At 36.1% G+C, this 27,700-nt stretch overlaps 1 protein-coding gene across 1 annotated transcript; it reads right to left on the minus strand.

Annotated features, from left to right (window-relative positions):
* LOC132154445 (AP-1 complex subunit mu-1) lies at positions 1 to 27,213 on the minus strand. The gene is made up of 12 exons (XM_059563002.1): positions 27,005 to 27,213; positions 26,314 to 26,470; positions 25,270 to 25,337; positions 24,999 to 25,129; positions 24,671 to 24,818; positions 14,425 to 14,551; positions 14,171 to 14,313; positions 13,317 to 13,388; positions 13,079 to 13,237; positions 12,853 to 12,978; positions 1,624 to 1,699; positions 1 to 164 (listed from the first exon to the last, which is right to left on the minus strand). The coding sequence occupies exons 1-12, from the start codon at positions 27,044 to 27,046 to the stop codon at positions 142 to 144; spliced, it is 1,272 nt and encodes a 423-aa protein (XP_059418985.1). The 5' UTR covers positions 27,047 to 27,213; the 3' UTR covers positions 1 to 141.
* Positions 27,214 to 27,700: the final 487 nt, after the last annotated feature.

Consider the following 27,700-nt stretch of genomic DNA (forward strand, 5'->3'; position numbering starts at 1 on the left):
ATCAACACGGTATTAAAGATTCAATTGATGTTCATGAATCTAAGACCTGACATGTATTTGATTGAAATGATGAATACTGCAGATGAGTGTGGAGCTCAGCAGAATGAGAGACCCATGATGCTCGTGGCTAATTCTTCACGTTTACTGAGTCCGCAGCTGATAGTCTGCAAAGAGAGAAGGAAATGAGCGACGCTTAATTAAATGCACAGAACGACAGGAAACACGGGAGGAAAGTTAATTGTGACAGCTGAACTTTCTCTCTCCACCCATCAAAACACAATCAAAAACTCCATCAATCAAGAAGACTGAGACATTAGTTCACAAAATGAACTTAACTGAAGATTATAAACAGATGCTGGATGCAGTCATGATAAAATACCCAGCACTTCTAGAGGAAGACCGTTAACCGGAGTTTACACGATTGTAGCAAATTTAGCAACAGTTTTGCAATATGTGCATTTGGTACTTTGTACATGGCTTTTACATTTCTTGTCATTAGACTAGTTTCACAACCCTGAGAACATAAAGACAAAGAGGCTTTAATAGTGTCTCAGATTTCAACTGTGAATCCGTTACAACTGTCCATTTTAATTGATTTAATTGATTCAATGATTTGTTTGACATGCAGAATTTGTTTTATAAATTCATCTTCAAAATGTCAAAAATAGATGCACTATAAATAAATAAAAAAAAATGTGTAAACATAACACAGAAACAAAAATATTTTTGTATATAAAATGACATTTCTGTAATTATTGTTCGTTCAGTAAAATAAAGATAATAAAAAATGAAAACATGCCTTGAAAATGTTTAACTTTTTTAGTAATTTGTTATTTATTTTTTACTATTTATTAGCTACAGAAAAAAATGTTCAAAGCAAACACAAAAGATAATTATAAAAAAATTATGTATATCATTTATAATAATAATCTATTAAAAAATTACACAAAATTAATTTCAAATTTAATATAAATTTATATAACTACTATATATTTTTACATTTAATATGACAAATATTTATATTTTAACTACTATAATTTATTTTATTATCATTATTATTTAATTAACAACAATGAATGTCAGGTTAACAATTATGGTTATAAATAAATACTTTCATACTTTAGTTACTTCCGTTCACATACAGAAAAAAGAAAAAGCAACAACAAAATATTATGTATGTATAGGTGAAATTGGTGGAAAACTACATAGATAAAAAATTTAAGTAGTAGTAGTAACAATAATAGGATATATACAATGTAAAAATATATAATATAAAAATACATACAAATATAACTCTGACTACTTAATATGTGTAAAACTTATTGAGCTCTCGGCTGTACTGATGCACACAGTGTCAAAGTTCAAAATGCGAGTTCAGAGAAAGAAAGTCTCCTACAACATCATGCACCACACACTGTACCAGCGTTTCTAATTTTATCGGGGTTTCACCATCTTGCACGCGTCTGTCCCAAACATCCTCTTTTCACAGAACAATTTCACCTCCGCATTTAACACCAATCTCCCGTCATTCTGCACATTGCAGGTATTTAGCAACAATTAAGCAACAATTTTCTCTGAAAAACAATGACAAAAATAGAGAAAGAGGATGAGAGAGTGTTTTACCTCCGTTCTGGGTGATGTATCGCACCCACGGCAGGGCCTGATAGCCGCTCTTCTCAATGATCTTTAGGTAACGCACCTGTCAAAACACACACGTTCATGCAATGCATTGTGGGTGAATTCATTTAACCAAACCTGCTAAAGGCCTCCAACACAATGGAAATAAAAACACATTCAAGGAATACAAAACGAGTTTGTTTGGCCTTTGGTTTTGTGTAGGGATGCACCGATATTTATCGGACGATTTTTCCTTAATTTACAACCATCGGCATATCGGCTATATAAGGAAAAAGACCGATATAACAAACCAATGGTTTACTAATTAACAGCGTGAAGGCACTGAGCTGTATAATGTCTGTTGCATAATGCATGTCTTCACTTTAGTGTTAATCAAATAACAAAAGATGAAAGATTGCACACTATTCTTGACTAAATATCTTTTGCAACTTTCAGAAATGTAGTAGACCTCAGGACCAAATCTTTTCTGATATTTAAGTTTATTGCGTCCTTTTTTTAAATCATAATAAAGTCTGTTACTATAAAAGTATATACTATTCATATGCATTTAATTTATACAGTGGTGTTATTTTACATTTCTTCACTTTATGTAACTGAAAACTGTTAAACCCACTTAAAAAGCACTGTTTATTTAATTTGCATCTTTGTTATGTTGTATTTATGCATTTATGTTAAATGGATCCAATCCATGCTCATTAGAAATTATTTGATGATGCAGCAATAAAACTGCTAGTATAATTAAATGCAGGAGTTTTTGAACTGATACTATCTATTTTGATGCCAAAATTTCAAATAAGACAAATATCGGTATCGGTATCGGCCAATAAATGTTTGTTAAAATCAGCATCGGTCCCCAAAAATCCTATCGGTGCATCCCTAGTTTTGTGTAAATTAAATGCCACTTTAAAACTGTCTTCCAAAGCACAATGCATCTTTATTATGCCAAAAAGAGAAAGAACGACAAAGAATTATTGCATTTTAGCATGCAACAAAAAGGGGCTTTGAACAGACTCAACCAAGAATATTTGTGGAATATCATGCAATGGCAACAGCATCCCAGGCATTTAATATGTACACATCATTTTGCATTAGCTTCATGTAAGGTCCACGTGGGCATCTGATGGTAAATCTGAGCGCAGCCTGGGAAAGTGGCAGAGTTTGACACCGCGAGCGGAAGCGCATGAAGAAGTGAGATTGGGGAAATGGCACCTTTCAGTGGTGAACGCTATTGAGTCACTCGTTGTGTTCATACGGGCCTTGCATCACTACACAAGCTTTTGCACAACCACTCCAAACATGCTGAAAGAGCACAATCATGTTTTGAAAGAGGCCACAGATAAACCTGATACTCGGAATTAGAGGTGAAAAGTGTTGTTGTTTTTTTACCCATGGACGAATTTTACACTGGTTTCTAACGGGTTCGATTCCCTCTTGAGTTTTAGTGCATGTTGCTCTACGTTAAACAACTTGACTGTTAAATTGTGGTTTATATGATTGGACAAAAAAACATTTCAGAGCAAATACATAAGATTAAAAAAACTACATTTTTAAATACATTTTTTTTAAACAATTAAATTGGTGTAAATTGCTGTTTTACAATATGATTGGAATATAATACATATATAATATACAGTCAGCTACAATAATAATAGTCTTAAAATCTCAATAAAGAGTCATAACAATAATTTACCATAATAACATAATTGTTATAATAATTTTAATATACCAAAAGCACTCCAAATGCACCTATCTGTCTCAATCGATGAGTAACGTTTAAAAAAACAAAACAATGAAAAACACGGGTGGAAGGAGCGGTAGGTGTGTTTGGGAATGTTTTTGGAAACTCTCTTTATTTTTGTAATTCCATTTGATGTCGCTAGTCACCTTTAAACGTCTCCCGAGAGCAGGGTGGACATTTACGATGTGAGGAATTACAGTCCTCCTGTCCAGCAGCTCTGTGTTTGTTGATTTTCTATTCTCTGAGAAAACCTCCCTGTCTAAATGCACAGAAATAGCAGATGTAAGATGCAAAATAGGCTTACGCAGAACAAGAGATGTATTCTAGGTATCAATACAGATTTTCAGAAAAGTACAAGGACAACCCTGCCGTCGTTATTTTGGGAAGGCCGCGTCCTGGCGACCGTGGGCCGGTAATGTGCCACTCTTGGGTGCAGCTCACACAAACTTACCAGGCCACCATCGGTGTCCGCCTTGGCGAGACGTCCAGACTGTAAAGATCTAAACGCGGTGCCATCTGCGCTACTGTGCGACGCTTGTTTTGTGTAAATGTAGCGATTCGGGCTTGTCGGGTTGCGTTTATGTCATGCTCTGGTTTAGCCCTTCATGAACTCCAGTGTATATTTGTAGCTGGATGAAGTCCAGTGTCAGTGAGGACGCTGGACGCGTGGGCAGTCCTGAGATGTGCGTGGTCACCGCTCTCTCATTAGCATGCGGCGTGAGCTCACAGTCAGACAGACAGGCAGACACGCACAAACATAAACGTGTACAGCTGCTGACTCAGCTCTTTACAGGCATCATTCCTTCACTATGTACACAAGCAAACAAAATACAAAGGAGGGATGTTGCTGAAACACAGCGGTTTAGTGTTTTTAGAACGATAATGAGATGAAAAAACATGCATCATGCTAAAAAAATATTCAAACCTAATGTTGACGTTAGAAAAACACGAGAATAAACTAACAATGGTGTGCAAATGTTTGGGGTCAGGAAGATTTGTATTTTCTTTTTTCTTTTTTGAGAGAGAAATTAACACTTATTCAACAAGGACGCATTTAAATGACCAAAAGTGATAGTAAAGACATTAGAAAAGATTTCGATTTATAATTAATGCTTAATAGTTGTTTTGATTTATAGTAATATTTTTCTTTACTACTTTTTATTAATATTATTATTTTTTTAAAGATTTTAAGGAATTCACTGTATTTTTACAGCATTGGTGAGTGGAAGAGACTTCTTAAAAAAAAAATTCAATTGATTCAATTTAGATTTTGATTATTTTGGATATATATCAGATACAGTACATGAAGGTAAAAAAAAAAATCTCTCAACTAATGCTGTATAATATACATGAGAGTAAGTTGTTTTTGTTTTACTGACCAAAGCTGTAATTTAAGTGGTATTCAAATGCACTTAAATGAATGAAATGACATGATAAAATATTGACTAAATTTAAAGCACAAGTAAAAAGACACAAACAAATGAACAGTTCAAAGGTTTCAGATTTTAAACTGGATAAAGTGGCAGCCCAATACATAAGACATTAAGGACATTGTAGAAATGTTCTTAAGAAGGTAAACATTAAAATTTAAGAAGCTTAAGTCCGGCATGAATTGTACCGGATTTATCGAAAACAAATATACAATAAACAAACGAAGAAAAATCAATGGTAACATGATCTGATGGAGTCATATCCTAAATCTTAAAAATGTTAACTTGTTATTTTAGGCATATTTTATGGCACTTTTCTTGATACTGCTAGTAAAAACATATTTATAATGATCCTGAGAAATGTTGCGAGGCCACAGCTCTGCCATGTGAAGAGCTCAAAGCTACAGCAGAGAAAGTTAAAGATTGTTTTGTGTTTTAAAAACCTTTGCCAAAATTACACGTCTTAAAAGTCTGTGCCCTCGGAGGCTGACGGTGGAGAAACGCTCATTTACTGCAGAACCAGCAACGAGATGATGCATGCTATACCTAATGACAGTGTGGGAAACAACAATTATCAACAGAAAGCAACTTTAATTGGAGAAGGCGAGCACTTAGAGGATCAGAAAATTGCCAACCTTCGTGCACTCGCATGAGTTTCTTCAGAATATACACTAGTCCATAGTTTGGGATTAAGAATGAAGTGTCTTCTGCTCATTCTAATATGATGATTTGCTGCTCAATTATACATTTTTAACAGTATTATCCACATTTTATTTTTTCAGGATTCTTTGATGAATATCAAGTTCAAAAGAACAGCATTTATTTGCAATAGAAAACTTCTGTAACATTATAAATGTCTTTAATGTTACTTTCAATCAATTTAATGCACGAATAGAAGTGTTATATTTCATTTGAGTCGATCCTTTCAGCAACACATCTGTGTTCAACATTGATAATAATCAGAAATGTTTTTTGCGCAGCAAATCAGTATATTATAATGATTTCTAAAGATCATGTGACACTGAGTAATTTACAGGAATTAACTACATTTTAAAATATATTCACAAGGAAAACCATTATTTTAAATTGTGATAGTATTTCACAATACTAGAGTCTCTACTGCTTTTTGTTTTACAAACATTTAAAACATTAAACAATTATCTCAAACTTTTAACCAGTAGTGTAAATATAGCTGTGCTGGGAAAACTATTCCCGTTTACATATAAAACCAGAGCACGCTTAAAATCGCACGCACGTGTCTATTTGTGACTACAGAGGCCAGTGGTAATAATCCAAAGGGCCGCGTTCAGACTGACCAGTGCATCAGGACAGACTGCAGATCTCTAGTCTTAGACAAACACACAACCAAACCCTGGCCTGGTTCTGTGAGCGTGGGACTGGTGCTAATCGCAGCTTATCAAAGCCTTCCTGAGGTTTCAGCACCCAGACGCTTCTCTCACGAGAACCCAGCAGTCAACAACTTCCCCGTGGAGTCGAGTCCAGTTTTTGTGATGCACCTCTCACTGAAGCGATCAGATGATAGTCTTGATTTATGGAAGAACTAACATGGATTTCACAGCCCCAAAGCTGTAATCGTTCGCTCTTTTGATGTTCGGGGGGAATCAAAACACCCACAAGACTGCTGGGAAGCAGATAAAAAAAGCACTGAATGAAAACACCCAAAAAAATTGAGAGAGGAAATTTCAGAAGTTCAGCACTTAATTAGATCTGACACTCGACTGACTCTCCCCTCATCATTTTTGCCCAAACATCCTCACTCTCAAGGGAAATTGAGTTTCAGACGATTTTATGTCATTAACGTCCATGTGGGCTGATGAAACTTACCATTATATGGAGGAAATCTTTTGTGTAAAACATTAAATTAGAGGTAATTTTATTGGAGTAGTTGTTTATGAATATGGGACCCGAGGTCGCACCGAGTTCAGCTCGAAAACTGCTGTTTCACTTTCAACCTCTGTGTAATTTGCCCGATTCTTCTGATGTCACAGCAGTCAGGCTGTTATTTGAGTGTACGGACTGTGGATTTTACTGTCGATTGTCCGTCTGGTTTGTGGGTTAAAGACAAAAACAGCTGAATGTCAAACAATGTCAAAAGGAAATGCTGACAAATGACAGACCGGCTGCTTATGCTGCTCGATTGGAAATGTGACACTGTAAAAGACAACATATTGAATCCTCACGCAGATGTTAAGTAAGGAATTCCTCCTGTAAAATGCCCCATTATGCCATTTTTAAGGTTTCTAATATTGATTTAGGAGTCTCCTACAATAGTTTTACATGCATACAGGTCAAAAACGCTTTCGTATTCTCAAAATACGCATTTGATTCTCAAATGATTTATTTGAAGCAGTCCTAATGAGGCAATAATTGGGTCAAATAAAATCTCAAAAACAAGTAATCATGGTTTTATTGAATGAAACAATTCAAATAAAATATATATATATTTAAGAAAATAATATAACAGCAATAATTTTAATTCTGTCAAATTAAAACACAATATTTATGGTTCCCTTTTGCCATAAAATGTTAAACCATCAAACATTTATTTTGATAGAAAATGCATCGGGACATCAACACTTTTCTTTTATTTATAAGCGCTTCTCATTACAAGTTTGGAAAGACTTTTGGTGCATGTTGCATTTTCAAATGCACATTATAAGCAACACAAATGGATGCAGATGCAGATAAAGTTCACGTAGAGAAGCATTTACTGTGAACCAACAATGGTTTAAGAGCTGCTCACGTGTAAATGAACACAAATTGCTACGATTAACTCTTAAAGACACAGCGCAGATTTTTTTATTATTAAATCACAGCCTTTGTGATTTGCTAATAGCACTAAGCAATATCGTTATTGTGGTTTCATTTCGATTAGCCATGCAGCCATTCCTCCAGCCGATTTAACAGATGAAAACGCTAACTAAAAGAGGAACTAGAGCCATATTTAGACTCCAGAAGAGTCTAACAGGACTCGTATGATTATTATAAGAGAGAATGAATGCATGCAAACTGAACGAACAACAAATGAAACAAACAGATTTCTGCAAAAGGAACATTACACAAATCATGTTAACAAAAAAAAGCATGGTTTTGAAACCAGCGAGAGTTCAATCCAAGGCTGCAGTGCACAACATCTGTTTGAGAATCATTCCCAGATCAACAAACATCAGTTTTCCACAAACACATCCCACAGCTCAACTGTGTCCCGTCCAGTTTACTGCTGCTCTTTCCACCTTTATAAACTGCTGAGGCCTGAGAAACACACACACTCGACTGACCATAACAAATAAACACACCGTCTGCTAAAACACAAGATTCAGCAGCGGGAGCTGTGGTTCTGTTCTGTCTGTCCTGGATTTGACTGACCGCCAGCGTCTGGATCGGGCCACCACACACACACACACACACACACACACACACACACACTGCACTGAATGCGACTTTAACTGTTTATTCTAACGCAACAAGATTAAACCTGCGGTCCATTACGAGACACATGATAACTTAACGGGGACAAAGAAGATATTCTTCAAGAATGTTTCATCTGTTGACTTCCACGGTTTAGGCAAAAAAAATACAAAATTCAAATTATCTTCTTTTGTGATCTGCAGAAAATAAGAAATCATAGAGGTTAGGAATGAGATGAGTGAGTAAATGATGACAGAATTAATGTTTGTGGGTGTACAGATTTGGATTTTATGACTTTTAATGTAAACACCAGAAGATTTATTGGTTCCATCAACCAACAGAGCTTCTGCTATTTTAGTATTATTTATATGCTAGTATATTATTTGAGAAAACCAATCATAAGGGTAATTTTTTATATATATATATATATATATATATATATATATATATATATATATATATATATATATATATATATATATATATATATATATATATATATACACTTATACACACACCGTAATTCCTCAAATAAAAACCGGTAGTCAAATAAACGTTGGGTCTCTTATAATGGCCGGGGGCGTGGTCAACACAGACAAATAAAGGCCGGTCTTAAATAAAGGCCGGGGGAAAATTTGTGCAGCAGAGCCAGATAACGAATGTACAACCCGAATTCCGGAAAAGTTGGGACGTTTTTTAAATTTTAATAAAATAAAAACTAAAGGAATTTCAAATCACATGAGCCAATATTTTATTCACAATAGAACATAGATAACGTAGCAAATGTTTAAACTGAGAAATTTTACACTTTTATCCACTTAATTAGCTCATTTAAAATTTAATGCCTTCTACAGGTCTCAAAAAAGTTGGCACGGGGGCAACAAATGGCTAAAAAAGCAAGCAGTTTTGAAAAGATTCAGCTGGGAGAACATCTAGTGATTAATTAAGTTAATTGATATCAGGTCTGTAACATGATTAGCTATAAAAGCTTTGTCTTAGAGAAGCAGAGTCTCTCAGAAGTAAAGATGGGCAGAGGCTCTCCAATCTGTGAAAGACTGCGTAAAAAAATTGTGGAAAACTTTAAAAACAATGTTCCTCAACGTCAAATTGCAAAGGCTTTGCAAATCTCATCATCTACAGTGCATAACATCATCAAAAGATTCAGAGAAACTGGAGAAATCTCTGTGCGTAAGGGACAAGGCCGGAGACCTTTATTGGATGCCCGTGGTCTTCGGGCTCTCAGACGACACTGCATCACTCATCGGCATGATTGTGTCAATGACATTACTAAATGGGCCCAGGAATACTTTCAGAAACCACTGTCGGTAAACACAATCCACCGTGCCATCAGCAGATGCCAACTAAAGCTCTATCATGCAAAAAGGAAGCCATATGTGAACATGGTCCAGAAGCGCCGTCGTGTCCTGTGGGTCAAGGCTCATTTAAAATGGACTATTTCAAAGTGGAATAGTGTTTTATGGTCAGACGAGTCCAAATTTGACATTCTTGTTGGAAATCACGGACGCCGTGTCCTCCGGGCTAAAGAGGAGGGAGACCTTCCAGCATGTTATCAGCGTTCAGTTCAAAAGCCAGCATCTCTGATGGTATGGGGGTGCATAAGTGCATACGGTATGGGCAGCTTGCATGTTTTGGAAGGCTCTGTGAATGCTGAAAGGTATATAAAGGTTTTAGAGCAACATATGCTTCCCTCCAAACAACGTCTATTTCAGGGAAGGCCTTGTTTATTTCAGCAGGACAATGCAAAACCACATACTGCAGCTATAACAACAGCATGGCTTCGTCGTAGAAGAGTCCGGGTGCTAACCTGGCCTGCCTGCAGTCCAGATCTTTCACCTATAGAGAACATTTGGCACATCATTAAACGAAAAATACGTCAAAGACGACCACGAACTCTTCAGCAGCTGGAAATCTATATAAGGCAAGAATGGGACCAAATTCCAACAGCAAAACTCCAGCAACTCATAGCCTCAATGCCCAGACGTCTTCAAACTGTTTTGAAAAGAAAAGGAGATGCTACACCATGGTAAACATGCCCCGTCCCAACTATTTTGAGACCTGTAGCAGAAATCAAAATTGAAATGAGCTCATTTTGTGCATAAAATTGTAAACTTTCTCAGTTTAAACATTTGCTATGTTATCTATGTTCTATTGTGAATAAAATATTGGCTCATGTGATTTGAAAGTCTTTTAGTTTTCATTTTATTCAAATGTAAAAAAACGTCCCAACTTTTCCGGGAATTCGGGTTGTACACGCCCACTGCCGGAGCGTTTCTTGTTCTCGAGTCAAGAACCGGTTGCATCGGTTTTCGGATCACCAGTACACTGAACTGAGAACCGTTTCTGTCGGACGCGTCCGATTCGTAAACCGAGGAGCTGATGATACTGCGCATGCGTGATTCAGCGTGACGCAGACTGACACACAGAGCGTCTGAACCGAACTGAACTCTTTTGGAGATTGATTCTGAACTGATTCTGTGCTAATGTTATGATCTCGGTCCACTGGAATGCTTTCGCTTTTAATTTAAAACTATTACTTATCAAACAGATGGAATTAGAAATAAAGGCCTGCCTCTAATAAAAGCCTGCTTCAAATAAAAGCCTGTTACCTTCTGCAGTTCAGGTAAATAAAGGCCCTGGCTTTTATTTGAGGAATTACAGTATATAAAATGTAAATATTTTATCAATATTTGTCTGAGATACAACTTTTTAAAAATCTGGAATCTGAGGGTGTAAAAAAGTCTTAATACTGAGAAAATCATCTTTAAAGTTGTCCAAATGAATTTTTAGCAATGCATACTGCTAATCAAAAATTAAGTATTATATATTTACGGTAGGAAATTAACTAAATATCTTCATGGAACATGATCTTTCCTTAATATCCTCATGATTTTTGGCATAAAAGAAAAATCTATCCTAAAAATAAAATAAAAATATACCCCAGCGACTCAAGACTCAAGGTTTTGTGGTTCAAGGTCACATATAACCTATATATTCAATTTTCATTTTAATATAAGGGTTACATTTTAGTAATTTTGATATGTTTGTTTTTTTATTACTTTTTTGTAAATATTTCTATTTATCTTTAATTTACTTTTATTCCATTTGTAATTTTAGTAATCGTTTTCGTAGCTTAAATGTACTTTACTTCTCATTTAAATTTTTCCTCTAATATTTATATATTTTCTGGTATTTCAGCATCATTTCTATAACCAAACCTTTTTTTTTTATAGTTCTATCAGTAGCTAAAGATAAAAGCACTGGAGTACATGCCATTTTTTAATTTTCATGAGTGAAAATGTGACGGTGGTGGAAAAATGCACATCGAACTTTCACAACACATTTAACACAGCCTTCTGTCATCAGGAATCTTCAACAAAATGTTGATTATAATAAATAAACAAGTTATTATTAATACTTTCCTCTTCCATGAAGATACATAATGTTAATTGCATTGAAGAGCCCTTGCTTTCAATGGGATTCCAGCTTCTTTTAATAAATTGTTGTTCACAGAATAGTAATGAAGGGGAATTCAGTTTGCTCAAAACCTCTGAATTTAACTTCATAGTGTGTGATTTGCTCATATTAAGCTTTCAACACTGCAGACGTAACCTGTCAGTGTACAAATGCTTAAAAAGTACAGATTTATACCACCATCTATTGGTGACAAAGTAAAAAGCACACATCAGATCTGCCATGACCTGAGTAACACAGGTGTTCAACACCCGAAAAAATACAAAGCCATCAAACAAACAGTCAGCAGCGCCCCCTTTTGTCAAAAAACAGGAAGTGGTATTAAAATGACAACAAAAATCTCATACTCATCTGAAACTGAGACAGCTCTTACATATACTCATCATGTACAGATTTAATTATGATTCAATAATTTTTATTAAAGGCAGAGTTAGAGTAATTCATTAGAAGGATGTTGCTTTAAAATTACGGCTTGCTTTTTGAATTCACACCATAATACAGAAGCTACTTTTTAAGTAACATATTATTTAATCTATTTATTGAGAAATGCACCTGAAAAACCTCTCTGATCCACCAATCCTAGTTAGGCTGGTTAACATCAGGGTTATTATTATTATTGTGTTAAGTAAAACTAGAACTAAAACTATTAAAACATTCTGGTTAATCAAAGTAAAATAAAAAAGTAATATGAAACGGAAAACCTAAACTTATTTTAGTTTTTTTGCCAAAGTAGCATTTTCAAATTTTCATTTTAGTTTAAAGACATTAAAGTTACTAAATGAAAAAAATAAAATAAAAAATATATATATATATATATTAAATAAAAATAAACCTAAATAGTAGTTTTTAGTAAAAACTAAAAATAATAAAAATGACAAAAGCCCATAACAAAATAACTAAAATGTCAATAAATGAATAAAAGGTAGAACTAAAAGTATAAAATAAAAGCTAATTCAAATAATTATTAATAAAAACTAAATGGTATGTAAAAAATACTAGAATAATACTGCCCAGCTCATGCCTAAATAGCAAAAAAGCAATGCAACAAAACTTTCATAACTAAAGATAAACACAAAAAAGTTAAACTGCAAGCTACTTTTTGTAATAAAAGTAACAGTTAGTCACCTGTATTCCAGAGGTGGTGAAGTATGGAATCTCAAACTTGACACTGATTGGTGGTTTTCCCTCCTTGTCCTCCGCCTCAACGCTGGGCAGCCCGAAATGAGCCCTCATCAGGTACTCCTTCCCTCCCTGAAACAGAGAGAACACACTTGTTAGCCTCTGCTAACATGACTTCCACTCTTTTAGCTCCTAGATTTACTATCATGATTGAACTGTGATGTTTTCTTACAGGGAAAGATTTGATGGACCAAACGATCTCGCTGTTCTCAGGCACCCACTTAACGCTCCCCACCGTAGTCTTAAACTTGGGCGAGTCTGCGTCCGTCGGGACTGGGATGTGGATCTCCACGTTGTTGGCAGTCGAGCGTCGCTTAAACTGAGACTTGGCCTACGGTAAAACAGAGGGTCAATTTAGATGCTCTGTGGGAAACTCAAACCGAAGTTCACAGGGATGGACGTGTTCTCACTTTGATCATGTACTCGATTCTGCTGTGTGAATGCTTCTCGATCACAGACTCGATCCAGATCAGAGGCTTCACCTGTTCACACAGAAGACCAAATCCCATCAGAACAAAACCCCAGACAACAGTAAACGAGAAGTATAAATTGACCAGTGCTATTTTAGTATTAATAAATACTATTTATAATGTTTTGAAATAGCATATTTTATTATAAGATATTTTGAATTAGCATATTTTTAATTAATTGTAGTTACATTTTTATAATTGTACGTTCGTTTTCCATTGTCATTGCTATTATGTTATTTTATGTTCATTATTTTAAGACTTTTTTATTACTCTTTTTTTTTTATCTGAATCTTTACACTATTTTTAAAAAAATAAATAAATGTATTATTTATTTACAATATTCTTATTTAGGTTTAATTGGCTCAACTTTAGTTTAAATTTATTTTATTTTATTTCCAGTTAGTAATTTTAGTGCTTTAAACTAAAATTAGAACGTTTTTATTCTAATATTTATATTTCATTATATTTCAGTATGTATTTGTATAATATATTATATATTTATATATTATATTTTTAACCTAATATTAATATTTTAAGTAGGTTTATTTATATATTTCTAATTATATTATAGTATATTTTATTGAGTAGTAGTTAACAGTATTACCCTAGAATTCACTTTAACATGACGTTTGCATAGAATGTGTCTTAGCAATGTGTGGACACAACCACTCTACAATGAAAAATACATTGAGGAATTTATGTTACAGACATTTCATGAAGACCTTAAAGAATCATATCAACTTGTGGAAAATGGGCATCTGATTTAGTTAGTATGAATGAGTTTAGACCCTCACGTGTGTGTTGAGGCGGTAGGACATCAGCTCAAACTCTCCGTCTGGAGGGATGAAGGAGATCGTGCGATCGTTCTCAAATCGAGACAGACGCACACACTGATGAAACTTCACATCCTCCAGCTCCACAGACTTACTCTTACCACCTGAAGAAGAGAGAGATGATTCAACAAACACCACATGAAACCAACACACATGAAACTCCAGTTCTTTTAGCATCCATATGGGGACTAAAAAAATCGAGGAAGTAGACTCACGGCCGGTGTTCTCAAACAGAACCTTGTCATTCAGACCCAAACGCAGCTCTGGCATTCCTGAGAGGAACACTCTCATCTTAATGGAGCCCACGATCTCGCTGCGAAGGACGTTACCGTTCGCGCTGACCTGCAGAGAAATCAGCTTCACTTCAGTTACAATCACATATAGACAAATACTCAATCAATCAAAACAAATAAACAGAATTCAGTGTAAAAACTGTCCATTTGACAATGGATTAAAAAATAAATGTGTAAAATAAACATACTTATACTCTAGATGACAAAGTATTTTTCACAAATAAATATAATTGAAAAGGAAGTACACACTGTAATCAACAGGGCACTCCGTATTCTGGGAAGTTTGTGTGCATTGGGAATCATATTTTTCAAATAAAGCTAGAGTAACACTCATTTTACACACAGCACACGGAGAAAATGACATGAATATGACAGTGGGCGAATGCATAAAGCGATATTTGGCATTTTTATATCTTTTGAAACATCATGCATTTATTACAATTTGAAAGTAACCACTAATATTAAATATAATTCAACAAAAAAATATATCCGTCAGTCGGTCAAAGTTGAATTGAATACCTTTTACTACCTTTTTAATACCTTCAAAATATTTTTTTATATCAGCTGCAACTGTATTGGCGTACATTAAATATCTTTCCAAATGGAAAAGCATATTGCATCACAATGTAACGAACATCAACACTGGACTCAAAAACTGCCCAGAGATAAGAACTGAAATAAAGACAGAACAGAAAGGAGACATCTTCTTCATAGATCATCATTCAGTAAGTCTGATGTGTGAGCAATCTAAAAAAAGAGGAGGCCGTGAAGTAAGCAGTAAGCACAGGTGTTATTAAAATAAATTCATAGATTATAGTGGAGCTGTAGCTATCGAATATTTTAGTAATCAGGTATTCTACCAAAAATTCCATCGATTAATCGAGTAATCGGATAAAATGTGTTTTTGCTTAATTAAAGTGCAATATTAATTATGCAAGAGAAAATAAAACTCCTGGGTCTCTTAAAATTAACAACTATGTTTCCTTTTTTAGAATTTTTTTTTTTTTTAAATGCATAGAATGCAATGCATACATCAAAAATAAACATTTAATTATTACCCATTGTTTCTCTGTCTGTACTTGTACTGTGAACAATGATAATAAAATTGACAGATGAATTAAGTGCATTTCAGTTGTGCATTAAGTGTCATTCAGTTGGGGTTTTAAATAAAGCTTTTTCTGAGATGCACATTAAACATTAAACACATAAAACATTCATTTAATTTATCTTTTAATTATTGGAAATTAACAACTTTTTGGTAAACGAAGGGGATTTACTATTAAAAATAAAACATGGAAGAAATGTTGTGTGATTAAACCTTAAAAAAAATAATGTGTGATTTTTATTTATTTTTTTGTAGTAGGCTATGTACATTCTGCTGAACAATAGTCTTTAACCGGACTTTTATTTTGACGGGTTGACGTACCTTTACAGTTCTGTGTATGTGATGTGACGCTAGTTTTACTCAAATCAAACGGTCAAATGCTCATGAAGTGACTGTCAGAGCAGTTCTGGAGATGTTGTTCATGTGTTCACGTCCTTATTTAGTGAGACAGCAGACGCTGAACTCACCGCAAGCGTCACACGCGCTTCAGTGTGTTAATAAAGGAAGACGCGCTTCTGGTCCATTCATTAACACAGACACGCAGAACATGCAGGATTCATATTTAAATAGACTGTTCCGGCTTAATATTTACAGATATTAGTACATATCGTGATTTGATGTAAGTGCAATGACCTATTTTTGATTAATTCATTCAAAATTTGGCAAATTCCGTTTTTATGACTGGATTCTTTAAAGTGAAAGTGAAGTGAAGTGACATTCAGCCAAGTATGGTGACCCATACTCAGAATTTGTGCTCTGCATTTAACCCATCCGAAATGCACACACACAGAGCAGTGAACACACACACACACTGTGAGCACACACCCGGAGCAGTGGGCAGCCATTTATGCTGCGGCGCCCGGGGAGCAGTTGGGGGTTCGATGCCTTGCTCAAGGGCACCTAAGTCGTGGTATTGAAGGTGGAGAGAGAACTGTACATGCACTCACCCCACCCACAATTCCTGCCGGCCCGAGACTCGAACTCACAACCCTTCGATTGTGAGTCCGACTCTCTAACCATTAGGCCACGACTTCGCTACCCCGCGATTCCCCTATTCCGCGATTCCCTCCGCGTTTTCTGCATCACGGAAATCATAGGGCCCTAGTTGTGGTATGCCAGCTGTATCTTGCAGTGGACACACGCCACAACGTTATCTTCACGTTTGCCCGCGCACTCAAATCAAAACACGGCTGACTCCTTGCAGTATGCGATTTCTGATGCAGCGCATGTGTCTCCTTCCGCTTTGTGGGTGACGTAAACGCGTTGTGTCACATTAAAAAAATCATCGCAAAAGAACCTGACGTGAGATTTAAAAAAATTAAAAGAGGCTTCGAGGCAGAGGAACACATCGATCATTTTTTGTAATCGGGTTACTCGAGGATCGAGTCTTGTAATCGAGTTACTCGTTTCAGCCCTAGATTATAGATTAATCAAGATGTCACAATGTAGGTATGTGACAAAAAAAATCAATACTAGAAAATTAATATATAATCAAAACCATATGATAAATAATAAAAATAACTTTAAAATGTTTTTTAAATGATTAAAATCGGATAATTATTAAGAAAGTTATGGAATTTTTAAATTCGGAAATTAGGGGTCATTTTGTACCTAATTATAACAATAAAACAATGAAAACCTGAGACCTCTTCCGCTTGATCAAACACTTCAAAATATCATAACTTCCTCATTTCTTGGTCTATTTGCATAATTCAAACACCACAGTGTAGTAGGGCTGTCAGCGAATATTCTAAATTCGAATATGTATTCGAATAGTTTTAAAAAAACGAATTTCGAAGGTGAAAATTAATATTCGAATAAAAAAAAAAATGTGGAAAAAAAGGCCCGCGGTAGTAGAGGCGTGGTTGTCTGCTTTGCGAGTGGGCGCGCTAGCGCGCCTGAGGGTTCAGGGACAGGTCACAGCCTGAAGCCGCTTGTCCACCAGCGTCTCGATTTCTGACGTCAAAGCCCATTCATTTCCTATGGAACTACGTCAGGCAGCAAAAACGCCCCGCAAAGCATGATGGGTCGCGTCGATTTGGTCAACAGCAGCGCGTCAAAAAAGTATCTCGGTGGATACTTTATGCAAATGAGAGCATCAAAACACGGGGCAGCAGCCAATGGAAACTCGGCGGCGAGAATTTGTATATGGCCGTTGCTATGGTTTCATATTTAAAGTTCCAGGCGCGAAAATGGAGGAAAAATTAATTATTGCGGTCTCTAACTATGATGTCACAATGATTCCAGCCTGGACATATATAGAAATGTCCAGCTAAAAAATGATGCCTGGAGAACTGCCGTCTCCCCTCTTCCAGCGCAGGTACAACACCGCAATGCTGACCACCCGGTTCCTGATAGCGAGTCTTCGTCGTCGATCCATTGCAAAATGATAAATAAATGATAAAAAAGTATTTTTCCCTCCAAAACTTCACAAATGACGTCCGTACAATGTCCAGCCCACAAATTCCGCCCCCAAGCAGCGAAAACGTCACAGGCGTCGCGTCGGAACAAAAATTGATCCGACGCTGGTGGACAAGCGGTTTCACAGGAGTCGCACTGTCTGGCACAGCATCACTGCTGAAAGTTGACGCGTCTTCATGGAAGATTGCAGCAAGTGCAGAGCCCAACTCGACCGCAGCAGAGAAAATGAGGTAAAATTGTTGACACGCGAGATTGTTGTATGCAAGCTATTTAAGATACAGTTAGCATACCATTCGACAACTAGCAACATGAGGTCACATCTCAAAAATGTGCACCCAAATGAGCATGGCATAATGTGTGGAACTCCAGCTAAACAGTCACGTCTTGACACTTAACGTTACTTTGCATCGCCCGCCGCAAGCACTTTGTCTGCAACATGACAAGAGGCCATAACGGATAAAATAATTTCGTTCATTTGTAAGGACATGAGACCGATCAGTATCGCGGATGGGACAGGCTTCGGGGAGTTCTGTCAAGCAATGCATCCGAGGTTTGATTATTTATCGTTTCATGTCAAGGAAAAGTTCCATGTTTACCACAGCACAGCTCGTTCGGAGCATTCAATGTCAGTTCTATATGCTGTAAAACTTTAATTAATATTAATAATATTTGTTTCAATCACTGAATGAAGCCTGCTATATTTGGGACAACAGTCCCGACCTTAAATTGCTTGCACAAAAATGTGTTTGTTAATTTAAACCATTATGCGCAGAGAACGTGAGGGTGAGAGAGCGTGAGGTCTGCAATCTTGGCCATTAGTTGATTTCCTTGTTTTTGTGTAGGTAATACGTTGTCATATATGTTTAAACTTAAATAGACTATCTATACAAGTAGTTATGTCTCTTTGTATTATTTTTGCCTGTTATTGACGTAATGCGCGTCATTGACAACATCCGCTACCAGATGTTCGAATTAGTGATGCACTGAAATGAAAATTCTGCGCCGAAACCGAAAAGTTAGGATGCACTTGGCTGAAAACCGAAACTGAAGCCGAAAATGGCTTCTTTTAAAAACGTATATATATTTTGCTTGGATTTAATGGATCTGAATTGAAAAATCACAATATAATAATCAAACTTTTATTAACAGTTACATAACAAAACATAAAATATTTTTTACAATAAATATAAATAATAATTATTCTTCAAGTTTTATGTTCCATCAAATAAAATAGTTTTTTAAAAATTGTGCAAAAAAATCCACAATTTTGGAGATTTTTGCAGAACAAATGTTACATATTGCAACTTTGGTGTCCTCTCGTATAGGGCTGTCACTTTTGTGAAAAAAAAAATCCTGTTCGATTTTTGAGACATAGGCAAAGTGTTCATTGAATCGTTAGTAAATTGCCTATATTTGGCGTTGATCCGTTTTTCAACGCCAAATATAGGCAAATCCACCGACAACTAAACAGGCATTAGGGCGAACGTAAAGAGGGCGCTTGAGACGCGCACAAGTCAGCAATGTGGACTGCCATAACATCAATGAAAAACATTACTGAAGGCTACATTGATATTATGCACTAATAGGCTCTGTGTGTGCGTGTGTGTGTGTGTGTGTGTGTGTGTGTGTCAGAACCTGCAGTTGCTGGGTGACGCGCGTTCGCTGCGAGCGTATAGTGACGAGCTGGACGCGCTCCGAGAGAAGGCCGTTAAAATCGATTCCCTGTTTTCGTTTTCGAAACTTGTGTTGGTTGGTCCGATCGATTGTGCAGCTTTTGTGACAAGCTTTTTTTGATTGTGACAGCCCTTTGACATGCTTAATCTTTGATAGGCAGACGCGTGATAACAGCTCGACCGTGAGTGAAACCTAAGCGCTTGCTCACGGATGGGAGGGGCGGGTGACATTCATTTTCGGTTTACGTTTTCGGCTGTTTTTTTTATTTCGGCCCGAAACCGATAATGCCATTTCGGCCGAAAATTTTCGGCGGCCGAAATTTCGGTGCACCCTTAGTTCGAATAGTTCGAATATTCGTGTATTTTTTAGAGGGAATATTCGAACGTCAATTTTGAGCAATTTTGACAGCCCTACAATGTAGGTAATTAATTGCCCAACAAGATTAAGATGACCTCTTTTTAAAAGGTATATATAAAAAAATTATTATTTCTAATTAACCACTAATTAATGAAACCGAGAGCATCAATCCACGCATATATTTCCATATGAAATCTAAATAATCAGCCTTTTAAAAATATGATATCATTATATCAAAAGTATATATTTATTTATTTTTAAGTATAATATGATATTTATATTTCAAAAAGTAATATACCCTTATATATAATATATAATTGTAAGCCTACAAGTGCTACAGACTTTGTTTTTTTTTGCTGCTTTAATTTACTTTTGAAAAAAAATCTTACAAACATTTCAGCCCATGTGTGCTGTATTATTCTGCACAGAGTTGGTAAAATTGAATTATTTTCACAATGTTTGTAAGAATAATACAGCACACATGGGCTGAAATGTTAAGATTCGGCCAATCAGATTGCCAGAAACGGGTCACATTACCTAGCAGGCAGCCAGAAGCACAGTTGTTCCTAAACAAATACATAACCATCCAGGGTTTCCCATACATTCATTAATTTGTGGCGGCCCGCCACAATATCAACGCTGACCGCCACGGATTGATTCAGATTTTTAAACTATTTAATATGGGTACAATTGTATTTTAGTGTAGAGCTGCGCGCTGCTTGCTCCCTCCCTCTCACAAACTGACAACGGAGGCACGCACGACTAGCCCCTCCTCTTCGAACACGATCTGAATCAAAACATGAATCAATCCGGAGTTGAATGGTTAGTAATGAACACTGTTGCTCAACATAACTCTGAGAAGTTAGTCTATGTAAAGCTCTGTTTCCATTACAGGACGGTTCGATTCTATAAACCGGTTGAAAAAAAACAGTTCACCGGTTTTAATGTGCAATAATGTGCATATGAGGATTTAAGTCTTGAAGATATATATAAATAAATAAATTAGGTGTCATCAGCGCAGAAACCACTATGCATAAACCATTGCGATGTATTTGTTATTAAATGAACTTACGTTTCGCCAGATTGCCCCTTCATTCAAGTCCTCGGTTTACCCACGCTCAACATTAGCACAGAATCAGTTCAGAATCAAATACCAAAAGAATCAGTTCGGTTCAGACGCGCTTCGAGTCAGTCGGCTTCACGCTGAATCACGCATGCGCAGTATCATCAGCTCCTGTTCTCAAAACGGATACGTCCGAAAGAAACGGTTTTGGTTCAGTGTACTGATGATCCGAAAACCGATGCAACCGGTTCTTGACTCGAGAACGAGAATCACTCTAACCGGCACGTGCTGCAGTTCAGTATAATCAGCTGCTCTACTCGTGTTCATGTTCTGTTTACTACAAACTCAATTTGTGAATGTGTCATCATTAACTATAAATACAGTACACATATTTCATAAATCATCCCTTATTCCTATTAAACATAGAGTCTTTAGAGTTCTTAATTATTTTCCAACTTCCCTGAAACCCCCTCTGGCCTATTCATAATCTACAATATACAGATTAGAAACATTCATCTTAAAAAAAATAATAATAAAAATGTATATAGATCTTTTATCACACTTTCCGAAAAATTTTACACGCATGCGCAGTAGCATCAGTTCATCGGTTCTCAAATCGGACGCGTCCGAAAGAAACGGTTTTAGGTTCAGTGTACTGGTGATCCGAAAACCGATGCAACCGGTTCTTGACTCGAGAACGAGAATCAGCTCATCGGTTCTCAAATCGGACGCGTCTGACAGAAACGATTCTCAGTTCAGTGTACTGGTGATCCGAACACCGATGCAACCAGCTCTTGACTCGAGAACGAGAACTGCTCCAGCAGAGGGCGTGTTCGTTCGTCATCTGGCTCGGCGTTCATCTTCAGTTCGGTCTACACAGCAGTTCAGTCAGTGTACTGTTTGAGTAAATGAATTACTCCGGGATATTGGTTTATTCTGACTCAGAGGGAGTGTCAGTCACGTTAAAAAAGTTAACATCTTAAGTAATTTGTGGATTAATGTGTATTGGAGACGTGAACCGTTTCAAACGATTCAGTTCGATTTGGTGAACTGGTTCAACTGGTTCACTAAGTAGAGCCGGTTAAATTGAATGATTCTTTCAACAATCGGACATCACTATTACAGATTCATGCAAAACTTTTGTGTTTTTTTCTAAATATCGATAAACAACTATTGCGAAATGACGGCGTTTCCATTAACCGATGTTATGCGACTAAAACGTCATTTTTTTTCTCTCGCGATCATTCATTCCAAAAATCATGGCAATGGACGTTGGTAGGTTTATATATCACAGCCACCAGACTAGACATTATATTATTATTATCTCCAGGTTCAGGTTGGTGTGTGTTGGTTTTTGTCCACCTCAATCTCCAGGTTTGTGTGTGTGTGTGTGTGTGTGTGTGTCCACCTCCACGTCCAGTTTGGTGTGTGTGTGAGCCTGTGTGTGTCTGAGTCTGTGTGTGTGAGTGAGTCTTTTTGAATGTTTGAGTGTGTGAGCCTGTGTTTGAGTGTGTCAGTAAGTTTGTGAGTTTGAGTGTGTGTGTGTGTGTGTGTGTGTGTGCAAAATTTGCAACAAGAAGTCTGTGGAGCAGTCATAGCATAGAAAGTGTAGCAATGGCATAGCAATGTAGCAATAGCAATGTCTTTAAAGGGATAGCTCACCCAAAAATGAAAATTCTATCATGGAAGTCAATGGGGACCGAGATCTGTTTGATTCTGTCATTCTTCCAAATATCTTCCTTTGTGTTCAACAGAACAAAGAAACACATACAGGTTTGGAACCACTTGAGGGTGAGTAAATGATGATAGAATTTTCATTTTTGGGTGAATTATCCCTTTAAGGTATCTGACACTAAGTGTTGGCAATGGAAATATGTACTTGTCACTAAAATATATGATATATTTATGATATATATATATATATATATATATATATATATATATATATATATATTTATTTATTTAACTTAATCCCCCCCCGGTCCCCAAACACCACACCACCGCAATATAATCTAATTCTGTGGGAAACACTGCCATCCATGGTATTTATTTATATGTTTGACAAAATCATGCCAATAATGTAATCTAGAGATTCTAAACCTTGGTTCTGTATGATTTCTTTGAAAAATACTGCACGGATTGATGAAAACTGGGAGAAGTTTTGGAAGCCAATATGATTGAATGGCCGATTCTGCTTTTGACAACAACGTCACTTGCGGATCGTAAAAAAACACATGTGAATGTTACAATCCATCCCAAACTTCACCTAATTCAAGTTTAATGTATATTCTATCGAAAGTATTGGGTTTGAAACAAAAAAATACTCGCCTTCATAGCGGATTTTGATGGCAAACACGAGAGAAATGTTGCTTCGCTTATAACTTTCTTCTTACGGCAGACAACTTGGAAATTCGAACGTGAGAATCAACGTGAGGACGTAATTTACGTTACTAGTATATGGGCTTTAGAGGTATTCACAAAGCAAATATAAGAAAGATTTCCTAAGTCACCGACGCATCTGGCGCTGATTACCTGCTGGGAACACAGCCGCGGGAACAAAGCGCTCGTGCGTATATAGGTCAGATTGTCACATACCTACACAATGGGTCTTTGTCCATAGTTTTTAATCAATGTAAAAAAGTAACAATTGCATAACAATGTTGGACATTTGAATGAACAGCTACGCATCAAAATTTTAACAAAATTTCCAAGTGGTACAATTTGGGCCTTGAAAAATAAAAAAAGGAAGCAACCAGATAATAATAAAGTGCAACTTTACACTGTAATTATGTAAGTATGTGACAGATTTCACTGCCTGTAACACTGGGCCTATGTTGACCAGTCACTGGCATGTCTACTCATTTGGCCCTTAGTAGAATAAAGTGCCTTATTAATAAAGTGCAGAACATCTCGTTAACTATGTGCCATACACCATTCGGTTCTCTGCAAACACACTTCCCTATACAACCTTCACTTTAGGCTACAACGTGAATCCCCCTTTGAAATGCTGGATACAGCCAGGCTCTCTGAATGCCAGATACGGGTGATACAGATCTCTAACATTATACTTTTAAATTATCAAAGATACACATAGGAGATGTTAAATTCATTGTGCTAGATAGGGTACTTGCAACAGTAGTCTAACAATTGACAAATAACGATCAAACTAACTTACACAACCAAGGGAACTAACAAAAGGCAAAGTTGCTTGGTATAATTACAGTTAGTCAAAAGGATCACAAGTGCCCTGTTTTGTTTCTGGTCTCCACCAGTTGCTTCTAAAAATAGGGTGCGATACCAAATTTGATCATGGAAGTGGACTTATCATTGCCTAAAGTTAACATGGCTCATCTCCGTCCTTAAACACTCGGCCTGGACTCTTTCGGTAAAGGGTTAAAGCTTTCATAATAACAGCAGGTTCATCCCCTCACACCACAGAAGCACAATGACATGGATGTGACCGCGTCCTGTACTTTGTGATGGATTCCTGTGTTTATTATGAGCACGTCTAGAGACATCTGAGAAACGTGACGCTTCTAAAAACATACCAGGAGGTTGACAGACTCGATGACGTCCAGGAAAACCTCGTTCTTCCTGTACTTGATGCCCTCTGACCTCCAGGAGACGGCATTGGTGACCGTAGCAGGGGGCCGAGGAGCGCCCGTGTCCAGCTTGTGACCTTCCTGCGTGATGTATCTGTGAAAAATAAACACTTTCCATCAGTTACTCCTGAATTACATCTGCTGGGTCAGTTATTTTAGTATTGCCATGTTTGAAACAAAACAGACTTTTAAATGAATGTCCGTCACACGTTTGAGGGCAAGTGAACAGAACTGTTAAAAATGGCTCATAAAAGGAAATCAAACATGCACTCACTCCTGGAGGATCTTGCTGTCAGTTGTTTGTGGGTATCCAAAGTCCATGAGTTCATCCAGCAGCTCGTAGATTATGACAAAGTTATCTCTGATGCTCTCCTCCTCCAACTCCTTAAAGTATTCAGAGAAAACCTGGAAGACAGACACATCAAACACCTGCTGTGATCCTGAAACGTATGCAGTGATAAACCAATATATATTAGTTATGATTCAATAAGATGAGCTTCCTCAACCAGAAATCACTTTAAGTTTACATTTTTATTATAAAGTACCTGAACAATTTTGTAGAGGAAGGAGAAAACCAAGGAGACGCAAGCATTCTTTTTGGATGTTGCAACAACTGTTAATTATCAAGTTAAGAGACAAAAGATGCTTAAAAGAAGCAATAAACCAATACAATGATTTAACAAAAATATTGTAAAGTGATCCTAAGTAAGATCATGAATGATCCAAATCTAATAAAATACAACGGTGATCAGCCTTTTATTCAGCAGCCATTATATTTGATACATCAGCCACGATATTTGAATTATTTAATTTGTAATTCATTTAATTTATTAAGAATTAATTTTACTTGCTACATGCTAAGACTAATACCAATTACAATCATTAATACTAATTATAGCAATAAAGCATTCTAATTAATTGGTGTCATTTTTATGACAGTTTTGTAATTTTATAATGTGGCTCATCCAGTAAAATAATTAAATAATTAGTAAATAATAGAGCTCCTTGATTATAGCAAAACTCATAATCATGATTATTTCAGTCAATATTGCGATATTCATCAACATACATTTATTGAACTCATCTTTTTAAATATAATTAAAACGAAAAACAAATAATGTGTGTGTATGTATATGTATGTATGTGTATATATATATATATATATATATATATATATATAAATAACTTTACAATATTTATTTTTTCTTTTTGCAATATTCTAATATTCTAATATCATAGAGATATTAGAAAATGATTACAAATCATCAGATTCAAGATCAATCACAGCGTTAAAACAATTTGATTTAAAGTGCAAAAAAAAAAAAAGTTAAAATCATAAAACAAATGATCTGGGAACCCTATGAATCATTGCAAATTATGTTAAACAAGTCCTATATGTTGAATAATATAAAACTATAGTGTCGATTAATTTTATTTCAGTTTCAATGTTAAGTTTTGAGTAAAAAAAATGGTTTTTATGGTTCTAGTTTTAGATAACTACAAAAATCTCAGAGCTCATAGTAGGTTTTCTCCATGTAGAAAATGAATGGGATGTTTAGTTCTAGAACTCTATATGGTTTGGAGGATACGGTACAGGTTATTGTGTTTGATCCACATGAAGCGAACTCCCCCGTGAGCCAGGATGGGCGACAGCATTCCCTCCTCCTCTTTATCCATCAGCAGGGTCATGAAGTGCTCGATCTCGGACATGTCCACATCACCGCGGTAATTACGGCAGATCAGCACCTGGAACACACACACACACACACACACACACACTGCTGACTTGCTGATGAACAACTTACCAGATTCATGCAAAACTTTGTGTATCACCATTTTAAAATGTACGGTATAGCAATTTCATGCCTTGCAATTCAAACATATGCAAACCTGTGGCTTAGCAAGACTGTACATACAATAACATTTATTCAAGTCATAATTATTACATACAACTAGAAGTGCTTTAAAAAAGCGAAATGTGAATTATATCCTATTAAATATACTAAAGCACAAGGATGAAGTCAAACTAAAGAATGACAACAATAATTGACTTTTGACTGACAGTTACAAAATTAACATCCGTTAATAATAAACAGCTGTTTCAATAGTTGTTTTAAAAAACAAGTAAATACGAATCTAGATGTATAAATCCCCTCAGAGTTTTCAGACCAGAATAAACATTTTTATATTTTTTTATTAAAAATGACTTTAGTTTGTGTTTACGCTGGTGTTTGATGTGGGTTAGCTTTAGCCTGCTGTGCTAGTGAACCGTTATCTTACCTTCCCCTTCAGATCTAACACATAAACTGCGCTGGCCGACATATTTGCGCCTTTTCGACCGCTTTTACCGTTGATCTACAGAAGTCCACTCACTTCAGGCGCATTTGTTTGTTTAATAAAGAGCTGTCATGCGTTTTAGATGCTCAGAGAAGCTCCAACATCATAAAATAGCGGATGGAAAGATTTTGAGGAACTAACCGGGTGGCGCTGCAGCCGTGAGAGTGAGTGACTGTAGCGCCGCCTGCCGCTGTGGACGAACGAGAGAACTGCAGCTGTACCCCAGTATTTATATTATTATTATTAATCAATTATTAATCAACTAAAAGCAATTTTAGTTCAACAGTTAATATAAATAATTAATTTTAAATGAACATTAATATATACAGATCGTATGTAATATAAATAAACTGTATAATTAATAGATTATGCTTTAAAGGACTATGTGACCGTACATGTTCTATAGAGTCTCTATCGATGTATTTAACACGTTTCACTTGTGACTGCACTGATCAAGCAAAATCATTGCTAGAAAAAAAACAAGTACTTTTTTCATTGTAAATGCATTCAAATTCATGATATCCTTCAATCTCTTAACCTTTAGCAAAACCTTTAACCAAGGCTCGTGATATGCTTTATAAATGTGAAATATTTATATGTATAGTTTAAAAATAAAACCATAAAAAATGCATGTTGCTT

Source organism: Carassius carassius, chromosome 12 (genome assembly GCF_963082965.1).
Source record: "Carassius carassius chromosome 12, fCarCar2.1, whole genome shotgun sequence".
Classification (NCBI taxonomy): domain Eukaryota; kingdom Metazoa; phylum Chordata; class Actinopteri; order Cypriniformes; family Cyprinidae; genus Carassius; species Carassius carassius.